Source organism: Muscardinus avellanarius, assembly GCF_963383645.1.
Source record: "Muscardinus avellanarius genome assembly, chromosome: 8".
Classification (NCBI taxonomy): domain Eukaryota; kingdom Metazoa; phylum Chordata; class Mammalia; order Rodentia; family Gliridae; genus Muscardinus; species Muscardinus avellanarius.
In genome coordinates this window covers 81,282,038-81,309,361 of record NC_137794.1, presented here as the reverse complement: position 1 = coordinate 81,309,361, position 27,324 = coordinate 81,282,038, and the positions used below count along the sequence as shown (strand labels likewise).

At 33.0% G+C, this 27,324-nt stretch overlaps 1 protein-coding gene across 5 annotated transcripts in view; it reads left to right on the top strand.

Annotated features, from left to right (window-relative positions):
• Positions 1–27,324, top strand: part of PTPRK (protein tyrosine phosphatase receptor type K) — a gene marked incomplete at both ends in the record, with an annotated part of 572,810 nt that overhangs the window by 531,969 nt on the left and 13,517 nt on the right. The window contains 11 exons of one of the 5 annotated variants that reach the window (XM_080700525.1): positions 270–408; positions 3,402–3,431; positions 8,484–8,644; positions 10,487–10,522; positions 15,155–15,339; positions 17,263–17,350; positions 18,249–18,325; positions 18,528–18,545; positions 21,160–21,196; positions 23,081–23,178; positions 23,565–23,681. In XM_080700525.1, the coding sequence (XP_080556651.1) occupies positions 270–408; positions 3,402–3,431; positions 8,484–8,644; positions 10,487–10,522; positions 15,155–15,339; positions 17,263–17,350; positions 18,249–18,325; positions 18,528–18,545; positions 21,160–21,196; positions 23,081–23,178; positions 23,565–23,681 (986 nt within the window). Of the gene's footprint in view, positions 1–269; positions 409–1,389; positions 1,432–3,401; positions 3,432–8,483; positions 8,645–10,486; positions 10,523–13,292; positions 13,352–15,154; positions 15,340–17,262; positions 17,351–18,248; positions 18,326–18,527; positions 18,546–21,159; positions 21,197–23,080; positions 23,179–23,564; positions 23,682–27,324 lie in introns of those variants that run through there. The other 4 variants (XM_080700522.1, XM_080700523.1, XM_080700524.1 and 1 more) reach the window with 4 other exon arrangements.

Sequence of the window (27,324 nt, the reverse complement as noted above, 5' to 3'; positions counted from 1 at the left end):
CCCTTGGATGAGAGGTTATTGGGTTATTGGGGAGGTTGTTATATTTCTTATGTTTAAAAAGAAAAAACTAATATGAAAGCCTTTTCTCTCTCTCAATCCTAAATCTCTCATGCTGTGATTTAGCATGCTTTTAGTATTTATATTTTCCGGTTATTTTTAACCCAATAAAATAAGCAAGTTGTCTTTTTGTAGTAGCATTTGGCTGAGGATAATTTTCCTTTCTGTGATAATTAGCTGCTTTTGGTAACTTATTTTTCTGATTCGTTTAGCAGCAGCAACAGAAGAACCAGAAGTGATCCCAGATCCTGCCAAGCAGACTGACAGAGTGGTGAAAATAGCAGGCATCAGTGCTGGGATTCTGGTGTTCATCCTCCTCCTCCTAGTTGTCATATTAGTTGTAAAAAAGAGGTAAGATCTCATGATTTCTTCTATCACTCACCTAACAATCACACCACTAGTTTTCAAATGCTCTTTTTCCTTCAATTCTTTTAAATTAGAACACATAAGACCAACTTAATTTTGACAAGGTTGCTGGCACTTGGATCTATTACTCACACTTTAAAAATACATACGTATTTGGTTAGCTGCAGTATAACTGTGAATATTAATGTAGATTTTTTGTTCCATTAACCTTGAAATTAATATAAGAACCTAAAGCTTTCAAATGCAGAGATGTCTCAAACATTAATTTAACGTGTATTTGAAGTATTATTATTAAAAATGGCAAAGTATGGATTTTTGTAATACTGGGCTATAGTCTATGATTATTTTATATTCGTATTCTATATTTTTAAGTCATGACTGAAAAGAAGTTATTAGGAGAATGTAATCATTGTGTATTAAATATTCACTGACTAAAAATTTTAAATGAAGAATACATTTTTAAATTGAAGATTATCTGTTATACCATACCAATCAATATCGCCATCTTCTGGAATTATATGAAGATAATAAGCCTCACTACAGCTTAAATTGCTTTCTTCTAATATATGTTCTTATGGAAAACATTTCAAAGTAAATAGCTTTATAATTGGATGTTTTTGCTATTATAAAATGTCATAATCAATAAATCACTGTCTTAGACACTAATAATATAGCACTCTAATCCTTTCAACAATTTATTTTGAATAATGCTTTAATTTGGGAGGACTTTTTAAAATTTTTCTACCTAAAAAGTACAACCCTGCAGCTTTGTGTATAGAAATGGTTATACTTTGTGACCTCTATTGAATAATATGATAAATGATGTTGGTTATATTACATTATATTATAATTATTTTATACTTGAAATAAGACATTAACATTTTAGGTAAGACTCATACAACATGTTTAACAATTCCATCAGAGTTTATTTTTAATATATTGCCTCTTTACCATTATCCCCTGGAGATATATATGTTGGAGAAGATACATCTGCATTAGAAACATTAGGTATGCATTATAGTGTTTTGTGTCAAATTAGCTACATACGTGCTTTCCCCAAATAGTGCTTTCTCTTTTTGCTGTTGTCTCCCTCTGTGGTTAGAAAATATATCATATGTAAGGCAAGAAGATTTAAGTATTTTATAAATATAAATTTTGCAATAAATATCAGTGAAATGATAGAATTTAACCTTGGGGTCATATATGTCTGTTCAATTTAAATTTATATCTGGAGAATGAAATAAACTAAACAGTTTGCATAGTTAAACATTACTTTATAATTAAAAATATTCTGGTCCTTTCGAATTGAATGTGAGCATGAAAGTAGCTTTTGATTATTTCCTAAATCAGTTAGAATTGGATTAAATTTAGTTTTATTTATTATTTATTTGAAAATGCGCATTCATTCTTGACAGCTCTCCTTATCCATGACTTTCTGTTTTAGGAATAACAAATGATTTGAAAAGCAAGGTTTCTAATGTATTCCAAAACAGTCAACTAAGCAAGATTTAGGGGGCGGGGGGTAGACTGCTCGGACAGCTCTATAATTGCATAACAAATTCTTTTTCTGGTTCATATTTTAAATGGTTGGATAAATGAGCCTCTCTTAACTGTCTAACATGTTAGTTTTTATAATTATGCTTTAATTGCTAGAAAGTCCCTAGGGCTTCTGCTTTTCTTTCTTACTAGCACATATATGACTAGGAAAAGTTATAGTTCTATAGGAGGATAAAGCTCCATGTTACCTTCTGATGTATATATCTATAATGTCTAAATTACTTGAACTCATTACCTTAACAACTTTATAATGACTCTTACTCATATGTAGTGTGTGTCACACATGTTATCATAAAGTATTTAAACACATATGTTTATTGTACATACAGAAGTGTAGATATTACAGTAGTATTTGAAAACTTATAAAGTTTAGGTCAAAACTTAGAATGTACTATAGTTTCCCTTCTAATATGTTAATTTATAATAAAATACTGGAAGTGTAAAATATTTTACCCTCATGTTATCTGGATTTTAGGGGAAATTGATAAATTTATCAAAACTTTATCCTTCACTGGGAATAATATATGTAGGTGTATTTCTCATGTTTAAAAACATTCTACGTGTTTTGAGTTGTTTTGTAAAGGAATGGTTTGAAATTCTAATGAGTAGAATCTAAAAGCTGAGGGTAAATATAAAGTAAGATTTTAGGCAAAAAAAAAGGGATATTGCATCTTTTCAGAACGCGATGTCATTTTTAATTTAATCGCTGTTGAATTATTTCCAAATGTATGCCATTTTCCCATTGATTGTGTATTATATTTAAATGCACAGCATGAGCACATTAATAACTCTAAACATAAATCTGAAATTATGTTTGAATACAGTAAATGTTTGTGTATGCTATCATGCTCACATGCATCTACTGTAGAAATATCTTTGTGCATATATATTGTATGGTGCACATGTATATTCACATAGTGTATGTATATACTCGTGCGCCATTAAGATATGGTTTATTTACAGAAATGTAGATATCATTCTGCATATACTATATTAACATAATAGATTTTTATGTTTTGATTCTAAAGAAATATAGCCTATTTAGTATACAAGTTCTATACACAGCTGTTCCATCTGTCATGACATTTAGATTGTAATGGATGATACTATGCTTAACTGCATGTTGAAAATACACAATCCATTTAATTTTTCAATTTTTTGGCAATATAAGAAATGTCAGCATGTTATTTTTTCTAAATTATGTATTTCAAATTTTATTTTCTATTGCATATCTGTTTAATTGCATGGCAAAAGAGATCTAACAATGCATGAGCAAATTGAAATGCAAAGCAAAAAACATAAATTTTATTTTATTTTGTTTTATTTTTAACGCACATTTTCTGCTTTATTGAATGTGACAGAGTCACGCTTTTCATTCACCATTGCTTCTCTTTTTCCACTGTCTGTGATTTGCTTGCCAGGAGGAGCTACTATTCTTACTCCTACTACCTGTAAGTAGAACATGGGTGATGTACAACTTTACATGTGTTGAAGATGCAGTATCCCTTTTCAAAAAAACAAAGAAACAATGTTCACAATTTTGATGTTATTTCATAAAGTATGTTTTTCTGGACTCTAAAACCATAAACTACTATCCATTTTGTTAATCTTTTTTTAAAGGGATATTGTATTTCTATATGTTCAGCTACTTTTAACTTTTATTTGTAATTTTCCATAAGTAGCTTTAGTCTACAGCCCCAAACATCATGTATTTACTGAATTCCAACCTGTACCTTATTATAGCAATGTGGCATTTCCCCTCATCTGATAGAGAAAGTGGTTGTAACTCCCCAATCCTTATCTTTACATAATACAATTCATTTTGAGAAAATTAGCCAAGTGATAAATTCCTAGGAGAACATTCAAAATGTCTTCACAGGATACAAACCAGATCAGGTCTGCATGTTATAACATCTCTCTCCACATTTCCAGGAATCCGTGATTGGTTATAATTTCAAAATACCTTTGGTATGCGCTTGTAAAACTAAATAAATAACAATCAAAATGTAGCAGAGACAAAGAAATAAAACTCTTTTTAGAGAAGAAAAATTGAGTTTGCTCATTATAACTTAAATAGGACAATCATTTCATAAAACCAAGTCCAAAAAAAAAAAAATCCTCTGCTCAAACTACTCAGGAACATGCATAAATGTAACATCCTTTTTCTTCTGGAGTCTGTGACTCATTCTAGACATAGGTAAGGAGAGCACATAAGGATGGAGAGGACTGCCCGTTCTATTTTCAGAATCATTTTCATGTATCACTTTAGGTGCCAAAGCAGTTAATCATCCAATCCAGTGGAACGATATGATACCTTTCAAGGCTCAAAGATTAAGATTAAATGTCTAAGGGCCACATATCCCACAACATTTATACCAGTAGGTAAATTTAAACTAGCTTTACAACAAAATGTTGTGAGTCAATCACTATAACACAGTTCTGCCAACATTTTAAATATTATAAACATTTGGCTACCCCAGATCTGCTAAAACAAGCAGGTGTAAACTGATAGTGCTCCTAGCTTATTGTGATGAATCATAATATGCTTGTTAAATCATGTTTGATGAAGCCAAAGGTAATTAACTGTACCATTTCACACAGTGATGGAGTACTTTTTCCCTTTATGCCTCACCCATACATCCACCTGCAGAAGTTTATGCTGTTGGCTGCTTTGATAATGAAAGCCATTTGCACATCTGTCAAACTCAAGTACTTGCAAAATGAATTGCCTAACTGTCCTGAAGTACATAGTATTTATGTTGGTTGTTCAGGAGAAGACAAAGCATCAATAACTATTTAATTATGAGAATGTCAATAAGCCTATCATTATCTATTAGTGTATCTGCAAAATCAGAATGGGTTTCCTTTTTTGGTTCATGACTTATCTGTGTTGTAGACAGTGGAACAGGCTATGCTAATGTTATAGTGATACTTAACAGCTACTGGCATTTTAAGTTCTAACTAGAAAGAACATCACAGAAATATGCTTCTAAAGGCTGCTCAAAAACACCTCGTGGCACTGATCCAAATTAGACTTTTAAAAAAATAAAATATAGAAATAAACTAGAGGAGAACTTAAAACCACAGATGATCTTTGAACAAATTTTTATGATCATTGTCATAGTAAACATCGGTTTTTGGTGGAAATGTTTAACACTGATGTTGATTTTTCCTTATTTTATAATAATCCTGAATGACAGCCTACCTCACAGGGTTTCTGTGAGGATGAAGGCATAAGAACCAAGACGAAAATGAATGACTGGCAGATACATATGGATGTGATTCGGCTACTAATCTAAATTTGTGAATCTGAAAAGTAAAAGTCCTTCATTGCCTGAAAACTTTTCATGCATTTTGAAAAGCTCATTACTTCTTAATTTACCCCAATCATGAAATACCTATAAATTATGCATATTTTAAAGTATAACCTTAAAGTTTAAAAGCATATCGACTTGCTATTTTCTGTATGCCCATCTTTAAAATTTTAACATTATTTTGAATCCAAATTTCAGGTTGTGCTATTTTTATTCAATTCGATGTCTTCCTTTTTTTGAGGAATGGATTTTTTTCTTCTTCCCTAAGAAACAAAGATTTGGAGTTCCTTCTTATGCATTTTTCTGCTGTTTTAAAATTTATAAATGGCAACACATTTGTGAGACAATCATAATGTTCTCAAATATAAAGCAACTTGTGTTTAACTCTTAGAGTGAGTAGTGCTAGCTAGCACAGTGGCAAAAGCCTGTAATCCTGGTTCTTGGGTGCTGAGACAGGAGAAATGCAGGTTCAGAGCCAGCCAGCAACTTAGAGAGGACCTCTGCAACTTAGCCAGATACTGTTTCAAAACAAAAAATAAAAAGAGTATAGCTCAGAGGTAGAATGACCCTAGGTTCAATCAATCCCCAATACAAAAAAAAAAGTGTTTTTTTTTTATTATTGTGTACTTTTTAATGTGGCAATAAGTTCAATATAAGCAACTGGATTTGGTATAAGAGCTCAGTCCTTGAAGCCAGGCTATTATATATTGCTTATTACATAAACATCTTTGGGCTGTGTTTTAACTTCTTTTTGAGCCTAGAAAAACTCATCTATAAGGTTAGAACTCTGATCCCCCTTTCTTTGTATTGATCTGAGAATTGATTTAACAAATGAAAAGTGCCAAACATATAACAGGCCAATTTATATACTCAATACTATTTATTGAGTGTCTCTTCTGTATCAGGCACTCTGTCTAGTGCAAAGGATATACAGATAGTCTCTCTCCTCATGGAGCACACAGTAGGAAAAACAATTGAAAACTACTTCTAATGAGACATGATGAGAATCATTACAAAAGAGAACCTCATGCTATAAAAATCGCTCAGCAGGAAAACCTAACCTGAAACAGGTTGTGTTGGGATCAATCATATAAAACCTTCCTTGTTAAGTGTCTTTGAAGCTGAGACAAAACAGAGGGAAGATAGCCAGGTGTTAGAGACTAAAGAATGTTGTAAGTGAAAGAACACAAATGTTAAATGGTTGCCTACAGGAAAGTTGGGAAGTGGAAGTCAGTAGGCCAAATATGACCTGATGTTTACTTAGGCCCATACACTGTTTTGAAAATAAAAATACTTGAGAAAAATCCAGAAAGCTGATATAAACATTAAGAATTATTGTTTCTCTCTTAAAACATTAAGTCACAATTTCAACACTCAGATCAAATACCAATGGTCACGTAGGCAAGTTGTTTCTGAATTGTTTTGGAGTCCTTACCCCTTGATGTGGTATCTCACCACTGGCAAAACCATATATTTATTCTCTTGTCTGAAACTTATATCTTCATAAAGTGTTTTTACTCTCTTGCCTACAAAGAAGACTTAACTAGCTGTTTCATTGCATAAAGTAAATACTGCTGTTAGATGGTGGTGGTGATAGTAGGGATGTGTAGTAGTAGTGATGGTGGTTGGTGGTGCTTGGTGGTGGTGGTAGTTATTACATTGTTGTCATTGTTTTTATAAATACTGCTAATCATCTGATTATTTTTAATGATTCTAAAAGAAATAAAGTCACCTCCAAATCATTTCAGTTCATGACTATCTTGCTAGGTTTCAGATATGTTATAGTAATGTGTTGATGTAAAACATTGCTAGGTTAATTTTTTAAAACTTTCAGGCCCTTTGTAGAATTTGTAGTACTTTCACTCTAGTGCATAATACTACTAAAGATCATAAGGAAATGTTTACCTTATAATCTAGCTGAGAAATGGTGCTCTTAAAACAACTAAATATATTTTCAAGGCAATATAAACTGTTGCCATAAGCTAACTTACTGATATAATATGCCTGGTATAGACTTTTACAGTGTCTTTATTTATATCATGTATAAACTTCCTGGTTAATGTGACTTAAATATTTTATATGCTTTTCATTTTTACTTGCATGTTTTGTGTGTAATATTCACAAAGAACCAAAATACATTTTATGTTTTAATATATAAAATTGTTAGTATTTGAGTAGTTGAAAATGCAAACTCGGCTAATTTCCCAGCCCCATAAATGATGTGCCCTGCTGTATTCAGAAGGCATCTCTCTAGTAGATCCTTTACCATGGGGTTCTAAATCACATTTTTTAGGATGTGACCATGTCATTACTCCAAGATAATACTAAGGCGGAGACAGGAGGATCACGCAGGTTCGAAGCCAGCCGCGCTGGTTTAGGAGATCCTGTTTCCAAATAAAAATATAAAAAAATAGGTCTGGGAGTGTAGCCCGGAGGTAGAAGGGTTTCCAGGAACCCCAGTACCACCAATAATAATAATAATAATAATAATAATAATAATAATAATAATAATTTTCATCATACATTTGCATAGAAATTTTTAAATTTTTCTTTGTACTTTACTTAAACAAATATAATTTAACTCCATATATTCCTCTGTGTTTTAATTGTATTTAGCTGTGGTTAAATCTTAAGGTCTTCAGATTAGCTTCTGATTGTTATAAATGTATTACTAAGTATTGTTAATGGTACATATGTTGCACTTTTACTTAGCAACAGCAAAGGAAATAAGAATGGGACTTTTCTTTGCCTATTTTAATTGGGTAACTACAGTAAAACAATCTTAGGTCATGTTGCCCCCCACCCCCCAAACAAAACTTCTAAAAGTTGATTAAATCAAGTCACATAGGAAAAAGACTGAAAGAGCTTTGGACTATTCAGGAAGTGTTTCTACTTTTGATAAGACAGAGTTATATATTTCTTTAATTTAACAGAATGAAATACAGGAAATTAAGAGAGATTGGGATTGACAGCTTGAATATTGAAATAACTGACAAATCAAATAGTTTCACAGCCACCAACCACTGTAATGGTTTGATGTCAACTAAATTCCAAGGATTATGACCAGTTCTTAGGTTTTCTGAACCACATCTGTAACCTTGTCCTTGGACACACTTGAACTCCTTGTTGCTGATGTCAGCGCTTCTTTGAGCCTCACACTCAGGGTCCCTTTCGTATTTGCCTTGGCAGCAAGCTGGCAAAAAAGCGCAAAGATGCTATGGGGAACACACGGCAGGAGATGACTCACATGGTCAACGCCATGGATCGAAGCTACGCTGACCAAAGCACACTACATGCAGAGGACCCTCTCTCCATCACCTTCATGGACCAACACAATTTTAGTCCAAGATGTAAGTTCCTCATTAAATTTTTAAAACAATATACCTTAAATCTCAGTAAGTTCACTCTGAATTTCATATGTTAATAAAGAAAATGTAAGAATGGGAAGAAGTAGCTAGAATGAGAAAAGAAAGGTAAAAGATATTATGGAATTTACAAGAAGGCCTATGTTCAGTCTTGATACTGAATTTAACTTTAATCTATATGAATTCTATTATTAAATCATAAGAAATATTCTAAACATGTGTCACTCAGATCATAACATGTTATTGTCAAAGTTTCTTTTGAAATATGAACAAATGTAGTAATTCTTTCTGAGAATTAATGGCATGGGTAAAGTTACTTCATTAAACTATGCTCCTGTGGAGTCGTGGAGATTTTCAATACTAAAACTACAAAAAAAAGAGTAACCTATATGCTCTAAGTTTCTTGTGTGAAGTGTAAAACTTATGTTTGCATTGGGATTTGCAGGGTATGGTGAAATCTATCTCTCCATTGATTCTAAGAGTTACTAATGTTGATTTATGAAGGCAGGGCTTTTAAAATATTTTCCCTGACATACTGTTTAATGATAAATTACTTGAATAATTATCTCAGACTTGATCATATTATTTATCTTCAAATTTTCTATGAGTTTTTTAATTCTGTTCTATAGTTCTTAATTGTAAGTTAATTATATTTAAGCTAACTTCTCCATTTTTTTTTCTTCAAAATTCAAGAAAAAATGATGCTTGAGGTATATAAATCAGGTTTGGAGTTTTGTACACAGAGGCATTTTGTCAAAAATCTAGAAATAGGTTTATTCCAAATTAGAAAACAAGGATATAAAGTTAAAAATAAACAATATTTCAGGTTCTGCAACTTCATGTCATTTCAGAGAGGGAACTTCTTTTCTCAGTTGTTCAGTTTAGTTCAAATTTTCAGTAATCTTTGGCCCTGAACGCAGTCTGTCATTCTCTCTGATATATATCTACACCAAAGTAGAAATTAGAAACACTAAATGAGTCATTTTGGAATTTTGTTTTAATCATGATAGAGCCTTTTTGATATATTTTATTTTTATTTCATGGTGACATAACTGACAGGGAAGAACATAAAATACTATTACTGTTGAAAGTAACTTTTACTAAAAAGTTAAATGTATTATCTAAGTACTTGATTTAATATTTTATCAATTATAGGTTTGAAAGCATTTTGTTTCCCAAACCTTTCTATGATCTATGTTAATACCTTATCAGAAACTCCATTCAGCAGTATAAATATCCACTTACCAACTTAGAGAAAGGATTAAATCTACTTTCCACAGTGAACTGAAAAATTTATTTGGAAAGAATTTGAGATAATTATTTCTCTAAGAATCTTAAGCTTGATAGATATAAGCTGCATTATTTTTCTCCTAATTTTATAATATTCATAGTGTCAAGTCGAATCTTCTGGCCTTTTAAATTAAACAGAGTAACCGGGCATGATAGCGCACACTTGTAATTCCTGCGCTTGGGAGGCAGGAGGATCACACAGGTTCGAAGCCAGCTGCACTGGTTTAAGAGACCCTGTTTCCAAACAAAAATATAAAATAGGTCTGGGAGTGTGCCCGGAGGTAGAAGGGCTTCCAGGGCTTCCAAGAACCCCAGTACCATAAAAAAAAATAAAAAAATTAAAGAGTACTGATATATGTATACATCTCTTGATATTTTGAGATAAGCCAATCTGGAAAAGAGAATTTTACACTTGTAGCATATAGTAATCAAAGAAAATTTAATAATATGTTTAAAAAAATTTGTTATCAAGAAGAAAAGAGTTAAGAATACAATTTTAGAGCAATATATTCCTTCATGAGCTTTGTTTTCCTGCAGTGCCCAATGATCCACTTGTGCCGACTGCTGTGTTAGGTGAGGCCCTAAATCTTTATCATCATTTATTTTATTTTATGTTTTTACTGCATGGATCACAACTCCTTGCATGGGTAGTAGCTTTGTCCACATGGTGATTATTTGCAATTTAGGAAGTATCTTAATGCTTAGTGTAGATAGTCATCAGAGACAGCTTCTCTGTTTAACACAATCAAATCTAGTGAATTACAAGTTAATGTATACTGTTTAAGGCAACCTCCTCTTGAACTCATGGTTCTAGTCATTGACCAAAAATTCTATTGCTCCTAGTATGAATAACAATAATATATACAAGTTAGCAGAATCAACCTCAATGCCTTATATCTCAGGGGCAAGTCTTAATTGAATAACTAGCCTGTATATAAAAATCTACCTCACTGAAATGTATTTTCCAAATACTCCCAATATTATAACAAAAGAATACATTTATAGATGAATAATAGAACTGTGTGCATTTGCTTTCAGTTTGTCTTTACCAAGAATTTACAAATACAAGCAAAGTTGCTATAGTCTCTAGGTGGGCTTTAGAATTCATCATGTTAAAACCTTCTATGATAAGTAATGCTGTCCTTCAGAAATTTAGAACAAACCATTTAGTTTGCCTCTGTGTTGCATCTAAAACAACAGGAATTGCTAGTGTAGTATAAGCCAGTCAGATGTAAAATAGCATTAATTTTCAAACATAGCTATATATTTCAGAATGATATAATTTCAAATTGGACCCTATTTCTCAACTAATTAGTCACCAGTGATTCCTGGCCAGCTTGCTTGTATGTTCACAAGATTCATATCAGTTTTATCCCAGTTTCTCTAATTGAAACTTAACAAAGATAATAAGGAAATTATCAAATAAATGTATCTTTAAATATCCTCAATTGTCATATTTGTTATTTTTATTCACTATTTCTCATGAAGATAAAAATTTAGCTTATATTTTATGTATATGTTTTGCTATGTATATGTATATTCAATGTTTAGTTACGTTCTAAATTGTTTTTAATAATATAACTAATTTAGCTGAGTAAAATATATTTCTTATTCACTAGAATGTTTACTTAAGTTAAAATTTTATGATGGATATAAAGAACATATAGTCTAAAATAATTTGTCTTTTACTGCACTCTTCCTCTGAAATCCTCATCAATAATGAGAGGGAGGTGAAGTGGGGGGTTTATCCCAAGAAGTGGCCTGGTTGTACTAGAAAGGAGCCATAAGCAATCTTTGGTGAGGTGCCAAATGCCTTTGCAAGTTTCCTTCTCTGTTGACGCCTGCAGAATGTTAGTATCAACTTCATAAATAAAGTCCATTTGAAATATTTTAAAAATTTATTGGAAAAAAGTCAGTTGATAAATGTTAAAATTTTAATATAGAAATTTTATAAGAGCATATATAATTAAGTCAAAAATCTCATACCAAAGTCCTTTAAAGAAAAAAATGAGATAATTCATGTGAGTTTTACAAACTACAAAGTTTGAACAATTACTGTAATAACTTTCTTCATGAAAAGGAACATTCATGTTTAAGGGAGGTTAGAGATTAAAACAATTGAATCATATGACCTATTTATAAAGACATTCATTATACATTTTATTCATTTTGGAAGTCAAGCTGGTTGATTTCTTTTAAATATTGGCATTTTTAGAAGCTAAATCTCTCATTAATCATATTAGATGTAGAAGTAATTTGCTGCATTTTCATCATTCTTGGGATTTTAGTGTTTATAGTTGTTTTGCATCCAATTGATTTTGTACTTATAAAGCAATTTTTAAAATTGCTTCAAATATTGTTCAGTATTAGTAGTTACTTAGTGATTTAAAAGGGCTTAGAAACTCTTCATATTGATTCATATTTTTGTTTTTTTGTGTTTTACTGCTTCATTGGGTTTAAGTCCCTATAACTGGTAAGTGTATTGCAAAGAACTCTAGAAAACCTTTCAATCAAAGATATAGTTAAAGTTATTATTCTTAAATGTGTAATAAAGATAATGATTAGAACATGTACCTTTACTAGCAGTCCCACTATTAGGTGGTTTAATGAGGTGGAAATGTATTGAGATTAATAATCCATATGTGATTATTTTAGAGGCCTTACTGCTCATTGTACTGCTGTATTAAAGCTTAATGCAACACAAAGGCACTGTCTATTTCCTATTGGGACACAATTGTCTGTAATATTTGCAATGTGAGTGAATTCTGTGTTTCTCACTGAGCCTCTTTCAACTGTAAAACTCCACTACTCCAGCAGGTGTAAGGTGAGCTCTGGGGCTGTTCCATGGCACCTTGGCTTCCTTATTCCAGCTCAGGTAGTTGGATATTGCCCTCTGCCATTACCTGCTGTCTTTACTTATCATCTTCAATTGTATATTCTATGATAGTGCCTAAATCAGTTGCTTCTGAGTTTAATTATACAAGGGAGGTTTTATTTTCTTTGTTACAGTGTGTTGATTGTAAGATTTTAGTGAAGGTAGATCAGTTAACTGTAGTCTCACAGTGAGAAGAGGTTAACTCTCATGAATCATGTTTTCTAGCAAATGTTTTTGTCTAGAGGGGTGGGAAAAACCTGCATAAAAACATTAATTTACTTGGTTGATTTGGTCACCACAGAATCCACCAGGGACTTTTTGATTCAATGTGATATTTTTAGGAGTGAATGAGGGAAAAATATATATATTCCGCATAGTAAGAGAGGGTAAAGATAAATGCAATCAATCTAGATATAGAGGTACATAAATCTGACTGTAGGGTTCTTTTTTTCCCCCCTTCTTCTCCAGGAAGAAAAAATGTTTATCATGGGGACAACAATTCATTTTTTGCCATATCCTATTTGTAGAGTCGATGATAGACCAGGCAAATGTACCAGCAGTTGAAATATGTTTAACTGTTAATTAAAAATCATTCTCGACAGTATGCATTATCATTAAAAACAAAAGTTCCCCTAAGAGTGTACTTTTTTTTTCTGTTAATGAGTATGACAGTATAATGCTTTTCAAAGTAACACCCCTTCCTTAAAGCATTTGTCTTTTTTTTTAAAGTGGTAAGTTTAAATGTGATAAATATAAGCATGTTCCTCGTTGTAATGATTAGTACTTTGGTCATTAAAATACTGTTTATTCTTCATAGGCAAAATGTTCTTGTTCTTTTCTTCCTCCTTATGACAGAAAGAGAATTTGAACTTTCTTTTCATTGTGAGCTAATAACACAATTGGGATGGGGCTACACTTAAATGTGGGTGGTGAGGGATTCAATTGATTTTTAACTCATTTATTCACTGAAACATTTATTGTTATCCACTAGGAACCAAAGGAAAAATCTGAATCTACACTCTAAGGCGTCAGGGTCTAGAAAAGAAAATAAGCAAGTAAATAAATATTAAAATATAGGGCAAGTGAGGTGACTTTAGGGAAACAGGAAGTCATAGAAACAGGAAGTAGCATTGCAGATCAGCCCGGAGAAGCCCTGGGGAAAAATCCAGAGGAAATGTCCTCATTTTGCTCCAGAAATACACCTCCCATGGCAACTAAAGAGTCAAAATATATGAGCAATAAAGTCAATAATAATAACAAGAAACCAAGGGGGCAGAAATTGAATATAAATGCATATGTGGCCTGGCTAGTAAACAGAATGGAAGGGTGGAATGGTCCTATAGAATGGCCATGTTTCCTAGTCTGAAATGTGTTGTTAATAAGCCCCAGAGAGTAGGGTGTAGGAGGGCCACAACCTCCTGAAGATGGGTTGCCTACACTGGGTCTTTGAGGGAGGTTGAGATATGGGTGGAAAAAGTCTATTCAACTTAATAAATGGTGAAAACATTTCTCCACTTTACAGTTTGCTACTCTGGTCCCACTATCTACTGCTATGACTGCAGATGCAAGAAACAGTAAAATTTCAGCTAAGGCTCTCACTGATGCTTTTTAAACATGAATCAGAGCCAGGCAAGGTGGTGTATACTTGCAATACCAGCTACTCAGGAGGCTGAGGCAGGGGGATTGTAAATTGAAGACGAGTCCAGGAAACTTAGACCCTATCTCAAAATAAAAAATGAAAAGGAATGGAGATACAGCTCAGTGTTAGGGTCCTGCGTTCAATCTCTAGTACAGAAAAAAATAAGTAGAGAGAGTGAGAGAGAGGAGGTAAGGAAGAGATAGAAAGAAAGGAAAGAAAGAAAGGAAGGAAGGAAGGAAGGAAGGAAGGAAGGAAGGAAAGAAAGAAAGAAAGAAAGAAAGAAAGAAAGAAAGAAAGAAAGAAAGAAAGAAAGAAATTTGATCATAGGAGGTATGGCTCAGTGGTAAAGTACTTTCCTATAGTACATATAGCCCTGTATTTGATTCCCCAGTACCACAGGGTAGAATATTTTAAAAAAGAAAAAGAAGAAGAGAAAATAAATCAAATGTCTATCTGCATCTTACAGCATCTGTATTCGTGCTGATATTCACATAATATGCTCTAAACTCAATCTTTGAGCTGAAATGAAAGGCTTTATCTCTATGGGGATGCAGTCCTGGGCACCAATTAGCAAATTTCTCTTCCTTCCATAATCTGAAAGGTTTTAAGGTCTTAAAACCTTCTTGCATAAATGTTTATTAAACAAGATAACTTTATTTTTTTTTAATCTCCTAAAATGTGAAAATGACAGATGAGAACCACAGCGCCACAGCCGAGTCCAGTCGCCTTCTAGATGTCCCCCGCTACCTCTGCGAGGGGACAGAGTCCCCTTACCAGACCGGGCAGCTGCACCCAGCCATCAGGGTAGCAGACTTACTGCAGCACATTAATCTCATGAAGACATCAGACAGCTACGGCTTCAAAGAGGAATATGAGGTGAAAGCTTCAATACTATATTACATTATATTTTTAACTGTACCACTCAGTGGAATTTAACTTTCTGCCCCCACCCCCTTTAGCCTAGTAAGGAGTGGAATGTTCTGTAGCTTCTCTGACCCACTGTTTATGAAGGTGCCATCAGGTGTGTATATGGGAGACAGAAACACAATTTTAAAAAAGAGAACTTTCCGGGAATATATCCAGGTCTACATTCATTATAATAATTTTTAACATTAGATTTTATAACTTACTTTACTGTGCTACTAAAAATATTTTTAAGGCTTCCAAGTGTCAAGTGGTCTTAAAACATCAAATGGCAAGACACCTGGAGTTCCATTATAACATTATAGATTCTATTATTTGAATGACTTTCTTTGCCTGTTTACTTACTAACTTTCTAATTGAGAAAAAGAAAGCTTGGTGCTTTAACTGTACTACTTGCCACTCTTGGGTTAGTTTTGTTGACTGTTGTTGAGAGTGGCAGGGAAGCAAAGAATACACTTAAAATCAAGTAAACAATACCACAAAGCCAAGAGACAGATGTGGGAAATTCATCTTCTAACTGATTTCACCGAAATACCAGGGTTTGTCTTACAAGCAAAGCAATTTAAATCAAACATTCCAAAAAATATAATAAAAAAAGGAAAAAGTTCTTTTGCTATTCTGTACTTTCTGAGAAATATCATTCTTTGGCACAAAATAGTATGTTCATCTCCTGACACCCACCCTGGTTACACACACACACACACACACACTTTTTTTTTTTTTTTTTTTTTTTTTTGGTGGTACTGGGGTTCCTGGAAGCCCTTCTACCTCCGGGCTGCACTCCCAGACCTATTTTATATTTTTTCATTTAGAAACAGGGTCTCCTAAGCCAGCGTGCAAGGCTGGCTTTGAACCTGCGCTATCCTCCTGTCTCCGCCTCCCAAGCGCAGGGATTACAAGCGTTCACCACCACACCCAGCCCAGAACCCAAGCAATTCTTTACTTTGAAAGGCCATCCAAAATAAATCCAACTTTGGTTTTTTTTTTTTTAAATTATACTCCATATTTTATCTACAGACTATTTGTATGTTTATCTTATTTGGGGGAGTGAATAAAATAATGTTTGAATTTTGAATGCTGATTTTAGATGACTGCTGAAATACTATGTTGTGATAACAAAATAAGTTCAGGGGATGAGAAGATTTTTCTAGAGCTGGCTCTTCTGTTCATTTCATGTGCATTCCTGTGTACCTTGCTTCAAAGACTGGTGGCTCTTTGAAGACCCCGTTTCCTGTGTTGAACAAAGTTTAAGTTTTTCTGCAAAAAGAAAGAAGCTTTGCCCATATTTTAAATTGTTGCATATGGTAATTAAATCAATCAAAAACTTCATCTGTTTCCAGACTCTTGGAGAATGGGACTCTTTAATTTTCATATGGTCCCCTGTTAAATATAGATTCAGTCTTTTTTTATGATCTTCAAAGAAACTGAAATGTGATGTATTGCACACAATTTAATGAATAATTATGAAAAAAGTAGTGCTACTAATACTGAAAAACAGACATTCGAACAATACTCATTAAAAGTAGTTTTTACAGTTTTCAGTGCATTATTATTCAGTCTGTTTTGAAAAGAATGATGCTTTTTCTACTTCTGTCTCACAGTTATAGGTATTAAATTCAAACTATTTTCAAGGTCCTTTTTTCTCTAAAGTTACTTTTTGTCTTTAATTTGAATTTAATTCAATCCAAGATAAACAAGTAGTAGTCCAACAAACCAGTTTTGAGGTCTGAGAATGAAACTTGTTTACTACTGTAGAAATTCCTGACTCCCTGAGAGAGTGGCTTTTACTATTTTAGTCTTCAGAGCAGATAACACTGTTTCAAAAAAATGGAATTAAACTCAGCCTGATTGTTAATTTTTTTTTCTTTTTCCTAGAGCTTCTTTGAAGGTCAGTCAGCATCTTGGGATGTAGCTAAAAAAGATCAAAATAGAGCAAAAAACCGATACGGAAACATTATCGCATGTAAGTTCCCACACAATTCTTGGTAAATGTAAATACTTTGTGTGCAAAGATATAGAAACTCTATCTGTATGGTTTTAAACTTTACGTTAATCCCAGAGGGTGGCACATCTGTGTATCAAGTAATGTGTTTAATATTAAAAGAAGCATTGGCTATTAGTAGTGACTGAAATTGTCATCATCCTTATTAATGTAATTGACTCAGACTCTTCACCCTGTGGAGATAACTTGCTGTTTAATTTCATGTCTGTACATAAATGTGTGGAAGTTTTATTAAACAGCTAAGTGTCGGGATAATGAAAGTGATATTTTCAGTTATAAATTGCGATAACATGATAACCAAATGCGTTGAGGTTGGAGGCTGATTCTTTCTACACCCCATTATTCCTGACTTGAAGCCAGTGGTTTAGTTCCAGTTGCTCCATGATATCCATGAGAGTATAGCTCAGAAGCAGAACACCACCTAAGTTCCATTTCTAGTACAACAACAAAAACTTCTGGTCCAGTTCTTCATTTTGCTGAAAAGTGTGGAAGGAACGGATCCTACTTATTTAAAATCATCCCTATGAAACAATTTAAAGAGAAGCAAGAGCTGGTCTTAGTCAAGCCCATGGTGCCAAATGGTTCATCAAACATTATCATGTTCCCTGCAAACTCCCTATGAAGACACAAATCACCAAAGGTATATTCACAGACCACTATAATTGTAATAAGCAATGAGCAAATTAAAGTTCTTGCATTTCCTCAGATGACTGATTTGATAGTAGTAAATTATGCATGGAGTATTGAAAAGTATGAATTAGAGTACGAAGACTGAATGATTTTAACTCTCTCCTACTGATCTGGTCTCAGAATAGGACAGGAATTTAATAGATTTTGTTTTATCATTTAAACATTCTAGACGATCACTCCAGAGTTATTTTGCAACCTGTTGAGGATGATCCTTCTTCAGATTACATTAATGCCAACTACATAGATGTAAGTATTTTATAGGACACATTTTTGTAGTACACCCACTTGATCAGTTATATCCATGAAACTTTTTGCTTGTTATTACCTATAAAGTATTGATAGCATTTTTAAATATAGAACAAACTGTACACTTTTCCTTGTTCTACGTCCTAGTACTTACTGACGTTGTTGTGCTTTCTTTCACACCTGACTTTGGTTTGGGCTGTAGATTTGGCTGTACAGGGATGTAAGTACCACTATATGTAAATAACAGAACCCTATTATACATATTTAATATAAATATTCTTAATTGCAGTTATTACTAATGCTTCTATTAGTTATTTCTGCATGCTCCACCTAATTAGTCTCATACAGTATATCTATGTTCATTCTTTTGTAATTCTTTTACATGTGTAAAGATCTACTTTACCTCCTTCCCTTTTCTTTAGAAAAACAGGATCATTTTTGGCTTCAACAGTTTATTATGTACTCAAGTTTTATTTGTTGATGATTTCTGTTTCTGGCTTTTATTCTTACCCTTCCCCCAAAATATGTGAGAAGCTGGATAGTATGATGTGTTTCTGAAATTTTATCCTTTACATTTGACTTCTGATTTTAAAAATACATAGGAATAGCTAGGGGTGCAGCTCAGGGCCTAGCACGTACAAGGCCCAGGGTTCGAACCCTAGCACCGCAAAAAAATAAATAAATAAATAAATAAGTAGAGAGACTATTTTGTGGTGTGTGGTATTGGCATGTAAAGCAATAAAATTACTCAGACAAAGGAATATCTAAATTACAATTGTAAAATACATTTATCACACATATATATCGAATCATACAAATGAAAAAATTTGTTTTGGTCATAAATCCCACTGTTAAATTTTAATTACATACATATCCATACATGAAAACCAATTAAGGGAAAGTAATTATTAAATAAAATAAAAAATAATTGCTAAGGAGCTACTTTTTTTTTTTTAAGGAAGATAGCTTTTTGGTCATACTACCTGGTTCAAAATCACACTGGAGATCTTGGGAACATTCTTGTTCCATGCCTCAAATTCTTCATTAATAATAATGATATTAACCCCATCACTTTGCTATGAAAATTAAATAAAATAATGCATGTTGAGCATTTATCACAATGCCTAGTACATATCTAGCACTCACTCAGTATTTCTTAACAATTAAAATTGAAGTACTCAATTCAAAAAATGCATTATTATTAGGCAAAATATAGAGGTACAGTAATACAGCATATATGCATAACTTTTATGCATAAAATATATGAAATATAAGGCCCAACTTTTTCTGATTTTTATAAGAGAAAAAAAATTCATCATCTTTATAAGATCCTGTTTTTATTATTTTGAGAATTATAATTACTTCTTTAGTTGAATTAATGCATTAAGTGTAATATATGAGTGTATTGATTACATTTCTGATGATAATCATAATAATCATATTCTCATTTAATATGTAATTTGATCAGTCTTGTTATCATAGGAAACAGCTAATCTTCTGCTCCCTAGAATAAAAGAAATCAAGATTTCTCTGTCAAATTAATAATTTTTCTTACCTCTTTATCATAACCTATATTTTCTGCAAAGACAAATACACTGGAGCCTTATTTAATTCTTTTTGGTTCATAATGTAGCACTGTGTTTTAAATGAGACATGGTCTCCAGTCTGCTAAGACACCAGTGAATTTTGGCTGATTACTGCATGATTTCATAATTTTGACTTTCTTATTATCATATTTAAAAGACATATATAATTGGTGAATATTTCATAAAAACAGGAGATGAAATGTTTGTAAAATGTGAAAATTTGTTTTCCATAAAGCATTATGCTATGTTGGCATATTAAGAAATAGAAATCTTCAAAATTTGCTACAGTGTAATAAAAATAGTATTAAATTTCCCATTGGAGCCTCAGTGCACATGCATTTACATGCAACTATATATTTAGTCGCCATACCACACTGTGGACACTTTTTACCACAGGCTGAGTCTAAAGCCCTTTAGTAAGTATACAACAGATTAAAAACTTAACCTTATCATACCTACAATATATTTTCAACTCAATCTTTTGAAAATCAAACCACTAGAGAACAACAAACAACTCGTTCCTTATAAGAAATAATGTATTGAAACCATATTAAATGTTTACACATTTTCTGGCATACTGAGAAAAAGTACTAAACTTTTTGTTCAGGATAAGATGCACTATTGAAAACTCTTCTTTCCCTATATATGTGTGTACCTATGATTATGTGTGTGTAAATTAGCAGTATCAGCACACACAAAATAGTTTTTGTAGATTCCTAAACATGTTATAAAACAGGAGTACTCTTTTTAAAAAATCTCCACAGGACTTTGATTTGATGCACGCATGCGTTGTCCAGCTCTAACATTGGAATGTTTTTTCTCTTTTATTTTATGGTTCTAATATGTCCTCGTCCATTTGTAATGCAGTGTGTTGTACTTTTGGATGATAAAGTAAGAATTAATATTTTTAAACACAGTGTTACCAGGAATGAATGACTAAAGATTAACATGAAGGCATAAACATTTTAGTGAAATCAAACAAAATCTATGAGGATATTTTGTAGAAAATAAAACTCAATTATACAATATACATTCTAATCAGAGCCTTTAAATTTTTTTTTAATTTTTGTTTTATGTTTACCTTTCAGAGAATGTAGGTTTGAGAAGTGAACTCTCTGTTCACTACTCATTTCTGGATATTTTACTATAACTTAATCTTAACAGGTGGTTTTCTTCATCATTTTATGCCTTCATTCATTTATTTCTGATACTGATGTAAAATAATAACTAATTTGTTCCTCTATTTAGGGCTACCAGAGACCAAGCCACTACATTGCAACCCAAGGTAAAGTTTTGTCTTTATAAATGTTATAGTTTAAGCTAGGTATGTTGGTACATGCCTATAATCCCAGTATTTGGAAGGCTGAAATGAGAGGATCACAGGCTTGAGGCAAGCTTCAGCATTTAGCCAGATTCTTAGCAACCTAGCAAGACCTTGTTTCAAAAATAAAAATAATAAAAACTTAAAAAGAGTCTTGGAATGTGGCAAAATGCCTCTAGGTTCAATCTCTAGTACAAGAAGAAGAGGGGGAGGAGGAGGAGGCGGAGGAGGCCGAGGAGGCAGAGGAGGAGGAGGAGGAGGAGGAAGAGGAGGAAGAGGAGGAGGAATAAGAGGAGGAGGAGGAGGAATAAGAGGAGGAGGAGGAGGAGAGCAAAAGAAGCCAGATGTGGTGGCACATGCCTATAATCCCAGTAGTTAGGATAGCAGGTTCAAGGCCAGTCTCAGCAATTTAGCAAGACCCAGTTTCAAGAAATTAAAAATATAAAATAAGGATGAGTTGTAGCTCAGAGGCAGAATGTCCCTGGGTTCATATCAGGTAGCAAAAGTAAAAGAAAAGTTGCTGGTAATTTTTTTGTGATTTGGTCCTTGGTATCCAGGTGAGGCGTCTGAAAACACCAGTCAATAATGCTAGGCAGAAGAAATGCTTAACTTTGATGAAAGGGTAGCAGGGTCTCTTCTTGTATATGTTGCTTGTCTTCTTACAGCATTGTTGGTCAGCTGATAACACCCAAGACCAATTGCAAGTCAAGACTGAAACACAGCAGAGGGCTAGAGGGAAGTTAGTCACTTATGTTCCTCATGGAAAATAGGAAGACAGTAGGGAAGTAGTCATACAGTGGTTCACTGGGGAATAAAAGCACTTAAAGGAAATCTATAGTTATGTCTCCAGATTAACTATTGGCCGTCAAAAGAGAAACCTGCACATCTGTTTAGTGCAAAATCTTATTTAAAAAGGCCATTTTATAAGTGTTTGAGTTTAGGTGAATATGTTTTAAAGGTAGAGCAATCAGCCATTGCATTGAAAAATCTCCTAGTCTTTGGTACTGAATACAGTATAGCCCAGCATATGCTTTTGCAACTTGAAAATGGCAATATATAATAATATTGGGATGTGTCCTTATAGTAAGGATGCTTCTTCATTAACTACTAAATGTGTACTATTTGTAAATGATAGACATTTATCTAGTTGGTAATATATACAATTTGGTTGATGGTGGCAAGATTTCTACTTCTCACATATATTTGCTAATTCACTAAAATCACTTAGAGACAGATATAAATACCCTAGAAACTAGTGATGTCTGTGTGTGTGTGTGTGTATGTGTATCTGTGCGTGTAACTATGTCTGTGCATGTGCTACTTGTGTAAGAAAGAGATCTTAATGTTCTATTAGGGAAGTCATTTACTACAGAGGCACACTTTGTATGTAGGTCTGCTAGTGACAGTGCCTTAATAATCACATTCTAAGTCTAAAAAACAACAGTGTTGTGGTACTTGGATTATCTGAGCCTCAGTGTTTGCCTCTTATTATGTATCTGGGATATGCATACCTGTTATAATTACTGTGTTTCATATATGTTTGCATGGAACTTAAGCTTGGAAATGGTCAACCCATTTTATTCACACTTTTATTGGTACATTGTTGTTAAACATCACAGTGAGATGTATAATCGAACATATGCAAGTGAGGTCTTCTTAATTATGAAGTATAAACTGAAAACAGAAGATTTCTATATATCTATGAGTTTTCCTGTAGCATGAATTTAGATATAAACTGAATTATGTAATTCCAATGACATTTTATTTTATTTACTTTATCTTATCTAAACTTCTTAGTACGTACAGAATTTCTCTGAGCATGTGATACTTATGTGCATGTCTCTCTAGGCCCTGTGCATGAAACTGTGTATGACTTCTGGAGAATGATCTGGCAGGAGCAGTCTGCCTGCATTGTGATGGTCACTAATTTGGTGGAGGTTGGCCGGGTAAGAGGAAAAAAGATTTTTGCCTATATATTTTTTTGCCATAAATGAGAGTATAGTTGAGAAGCAAAATACGATATGCTTAAAAGAGATTATATCTAATTGTTTGAAAAATTTTATAGACACAGCATTTCAATTGAATGCTGTAAGGGGATCTTTAACTTCTGAGAAATCATTTGATTTCTCATTGAGTAATAAAGTAGCTTTGATTTTAGATTAAAATTTAAATGTATTAGGCTTATACATTTTTGAGAATATACAATGTGTACTGTTTAACAGATTTTTTCATTTATGGATTTGTTTTTACTATGTTTTAATTATGATCTAATGAGTTATCACTGGAGTTAAATCATCTTTAAGTATACTTAAGAATTCTTTTTGGTATTTAGGTCAAATGCTATAAATATTGGCCTGATGACACCGAAGTTTATGGTGACTTCAAAGTGACCTGTGTAGAAATGGAACCACTTGCTGAATATGTTGTTAGGACATTCACTTTGGAAAGGGTGAGTATTATATAGAATTCTCTTTAAAATATGTACATTGAAACCTTTTTGTCCTCTTAAAAATCTCTGCTAGACTCTGTTGATGATGCTCTGAAATCTACTAATTCATTCACCCCACACATGTTATTTGATTGCTCACTCTGTGCAGGCTACTTCTAAACCTGGAGACTCCTTTAATCCCTTCTCTTCTGGGGCTTCTCATGTATTGAGAGGACACAGGCAGTAAATATAAGTGGGTACAAATATAGCATGAAAATTATTGCAGGGAAAACCATTACTGGGAATATTACTGAGCTAGGGGAGGAACTGTTTTGCAGCTTTAAAAAAAGGTTGACCCAGAAAGGACTTTTTGGAAAAAAAAATGTGAATAAAGACCTGGAGGAAGAGAAGGTAGGAGGGGTTTTATCAGGAGAATGTTTCTGAAAGAGGAAAGACTCATTCAGTGATCTAAGGCTTAAGTCTTCAGTTAGAGAGAAATGGCCAGAAGACCAGTGTTCAGAGATAGGTAAGTGAAGAGAAAAGAAATATGAAGTCAGAGAAGTTACAGGGCCAAGGGGGCCTTAAGGAAGTTCATAGCAAAACTTTAGTTTGTACCAAAAGTAAGCTGGGAAGCCATTGGAGTGTTTTAAACTTAGGGGTAACATGATCTTGATTATAATTTTTTTTTTTTTTTGCAGTACTGGAAATGAAAACCAGGGACATTCTACTTCTTAGGTACATCCTCAGCCCTATTTTTTATTCTTAATTTTGAAACAGGGTCTCATTGAGTTGCAAAGGGCCTCACTAAGTAGTTGAGGCTGTTCACGAACCCAGATCCTCCTGTCTCAGCCTCCCAAATGATGGGATTACAAACGTGCACCTCAGTGCCTGGTTTATGTTATTTTTAAGGAAAAAATTAAAACAAGGAGGGCAGTATAGTATACTGAAACAGGACAAAATGTATGTTACTGCAGAAAATCTTAATAATTTTGGCCACACAAAATGTGAATTTATCTGTGTCAAAAAATATTAAAAGTTAAGCTGGGTGTGGTGGTGCACACTTGTAATCCCAGCATTTTGGAGGCTGAGACATGAGGATCGCGGTTCACAGACAGCCTTTGCTACTTACTAAAGTCCTTTGCAATTCAATAAAACCCTGTTTCAAAATAAAGAATAAAAAAATAGGGCTAGGGGTGTAGTTCAGAAGTAGAATGCCCCTAGGTTCTATCCCCAGTACCAATGTGTGCGTGTGTGTGTGTGTGTGTGTGTGTGTGTGTGTGTGTGTGTGTATTAAAAGTTACACACTCACAACAAAACCCTATTGTTTTTCAATATTATTTTTTGTTATTGTTTTGCAGAGAATGAAACAAAGGGGCCTTCTACTGTGAGCCACATCTCAGACCCTTTTTTTCTATTTTTTTGGGGGGAGAGGGGGAGTAGAGGACAGGGTCTTGCTAAATTGCTAAGAACCTCACTGAGTTGTAAAGGCTGGCTTTGAACCTGTGAGCCTTCTGTCTCAGCCTCCCAAGTACTGGGATTAAAAGTGTACACCACCACATTCAGCTTATTTTTTAATATTTAAATGCATACTGTTAATGCAAACAGAAAGGAAACCATCAGACTCTCTGAAAAAAGCTAAAGAAAGGCAACTGCCAACATGCCTATTTTAGTGTCTTGAAAAGTTGTAATAACCATGAATGCCTAGCAATACAGAAATAGTTAAATTATTATAAACATATGATCCAGAAAAACCATTATTTAGCAATGATACTTGAAAGTAATTCTCAAACATGAAAAAATAGTAAGAGGCAATATCAAACAAAAAGAAGCATTATACAGAACAGCATAATCATGATTATCACAATATAAAATATGAGTGGAAATTTCTTAGTCAAATCAAGTAGAATAGAATATGCAATGATACAGATTTCAAAAACAAATTAAGCTTGATTTAATGAATAGATAAATTTCATTATATATAAAGAACATGTCGAATATGCATTTTCTTAAATTTCTATGTCTTATAAAAATCAATCATGAACTTACTCATAAAGAGATCTGCATATATTTTAAGAATTTAAAGTATTTTCCAAATTCAAATAAAAGCAACAACCGATCATTGACCTTATAAGTTTACCTTTTATAAATCACCAAATCCTCTGAAGAGTCCCTTAATGATTTTTCAAAACTGAACTTATATTGTATAGATCAGCAATTTGTATGAAAACTTATCTCAGGTTACCTTATAAAGAAGATTTATATTCATAAATTATTACTATTTTAAAATGCAATTTAAAATCATGTAAAAATCATAAAATCAGAAAGATATCAGTAAAATAAAACAAAGAAAATTTAGATATAAAAACAAGTAAAAATTAATTAAAAACTTAATTGTTTGAAAAGATAAAATGTCTCCGGGTGTGGTGGTGAGCACTTGTAATCCCTGCGCTTGGGAGGCAGAGACAGGAGGATCGCGCAGGTTCGAAGCCAGCCGCACGTGCTGGCAGAGGAGACCCTGTTTCCAAATAAAAATGTAAAAATAGGTCTGGGAGTGTAGCCCGGATGTAGAAGGGCTTCCAGGAACCCCAGTACCACCAAAAGAAAAAAGAAAAAGTGTCCTAATGCCAAATCTACACGAAGCACAATGAAAATTTCTAATATTGTATAAAGTATACCATATTAGAAAACACAAGAAAGATATAACTACAGTTATACTTACTATTAGGAAAGTTATAAAAATATTATGTCTAAATTTGAGTATATATTTTAGTCTAGAGATACTGACTTTCTAGCAAATAATAATTACTGGGCAAAAAATAAATAAATAAAATTGGCCCAAGAAGCGTTAGAGACTTGAACAGCTAAAAGAAGAAAACAGAATAATTGATAAATTGATAGTAAAATTACACTATAGTTTTATATTTGAAGTTTCTTTATCCTATCAAAGAATAGCTGGGTATCATAGCATACACATCTACTCCCAGTACTTGACAGGTTGAGACAGGAGAATCAAAAATTTAAAGCTAGGCCTTGTTTCAAAAAAAAGGGGTTGGGGGGCAAGTGTAGCCCAGAGGTAAAACTTCCCTGGCTCAATCCCCATTGCCACAAAAAGGAAAAGAATAAAATAGACAATACCTATGTTATTCAAACATTTTTGGACATAGAAAACTACTAAAATGAGCAAACTGTGTTTGAAAAGCTAGCATAACTGTCAGAACTAGAGAAAGATTGGTATTCTTTCAAGTAAACTCATTCTCTCTCTCTCTTGTTTCTTCTCCCTTGTTCACTCACCCTCTGTCTCTGTCTTGAACATTCAAACATCACAGGCCACTTTTATTTAATAATATAAAAACTTTTCAAATCAAATACTGAAAATTTGAATTCATCAGTGAATTAAGAAAGTATAATAACATGATATATTTTTCATAATTCAATGATATTTCTGGCCAGATAGTTCACGAGGTCTGTAATTAAAAGAGCAAAATTATAGAACTGTATTAACAGATTAATGTGTTTAATTTTATTTAAAAGACATTTGTAGTAATATCCTAATTGGAAAAATAAGGAGACTTCCTGAACATGATAAAAGTAATTCAATAACAATTAGTAAAATACATGTGTATTCATCAGCATATTCATAGCTACAGTCTAAAAGACTTGACCA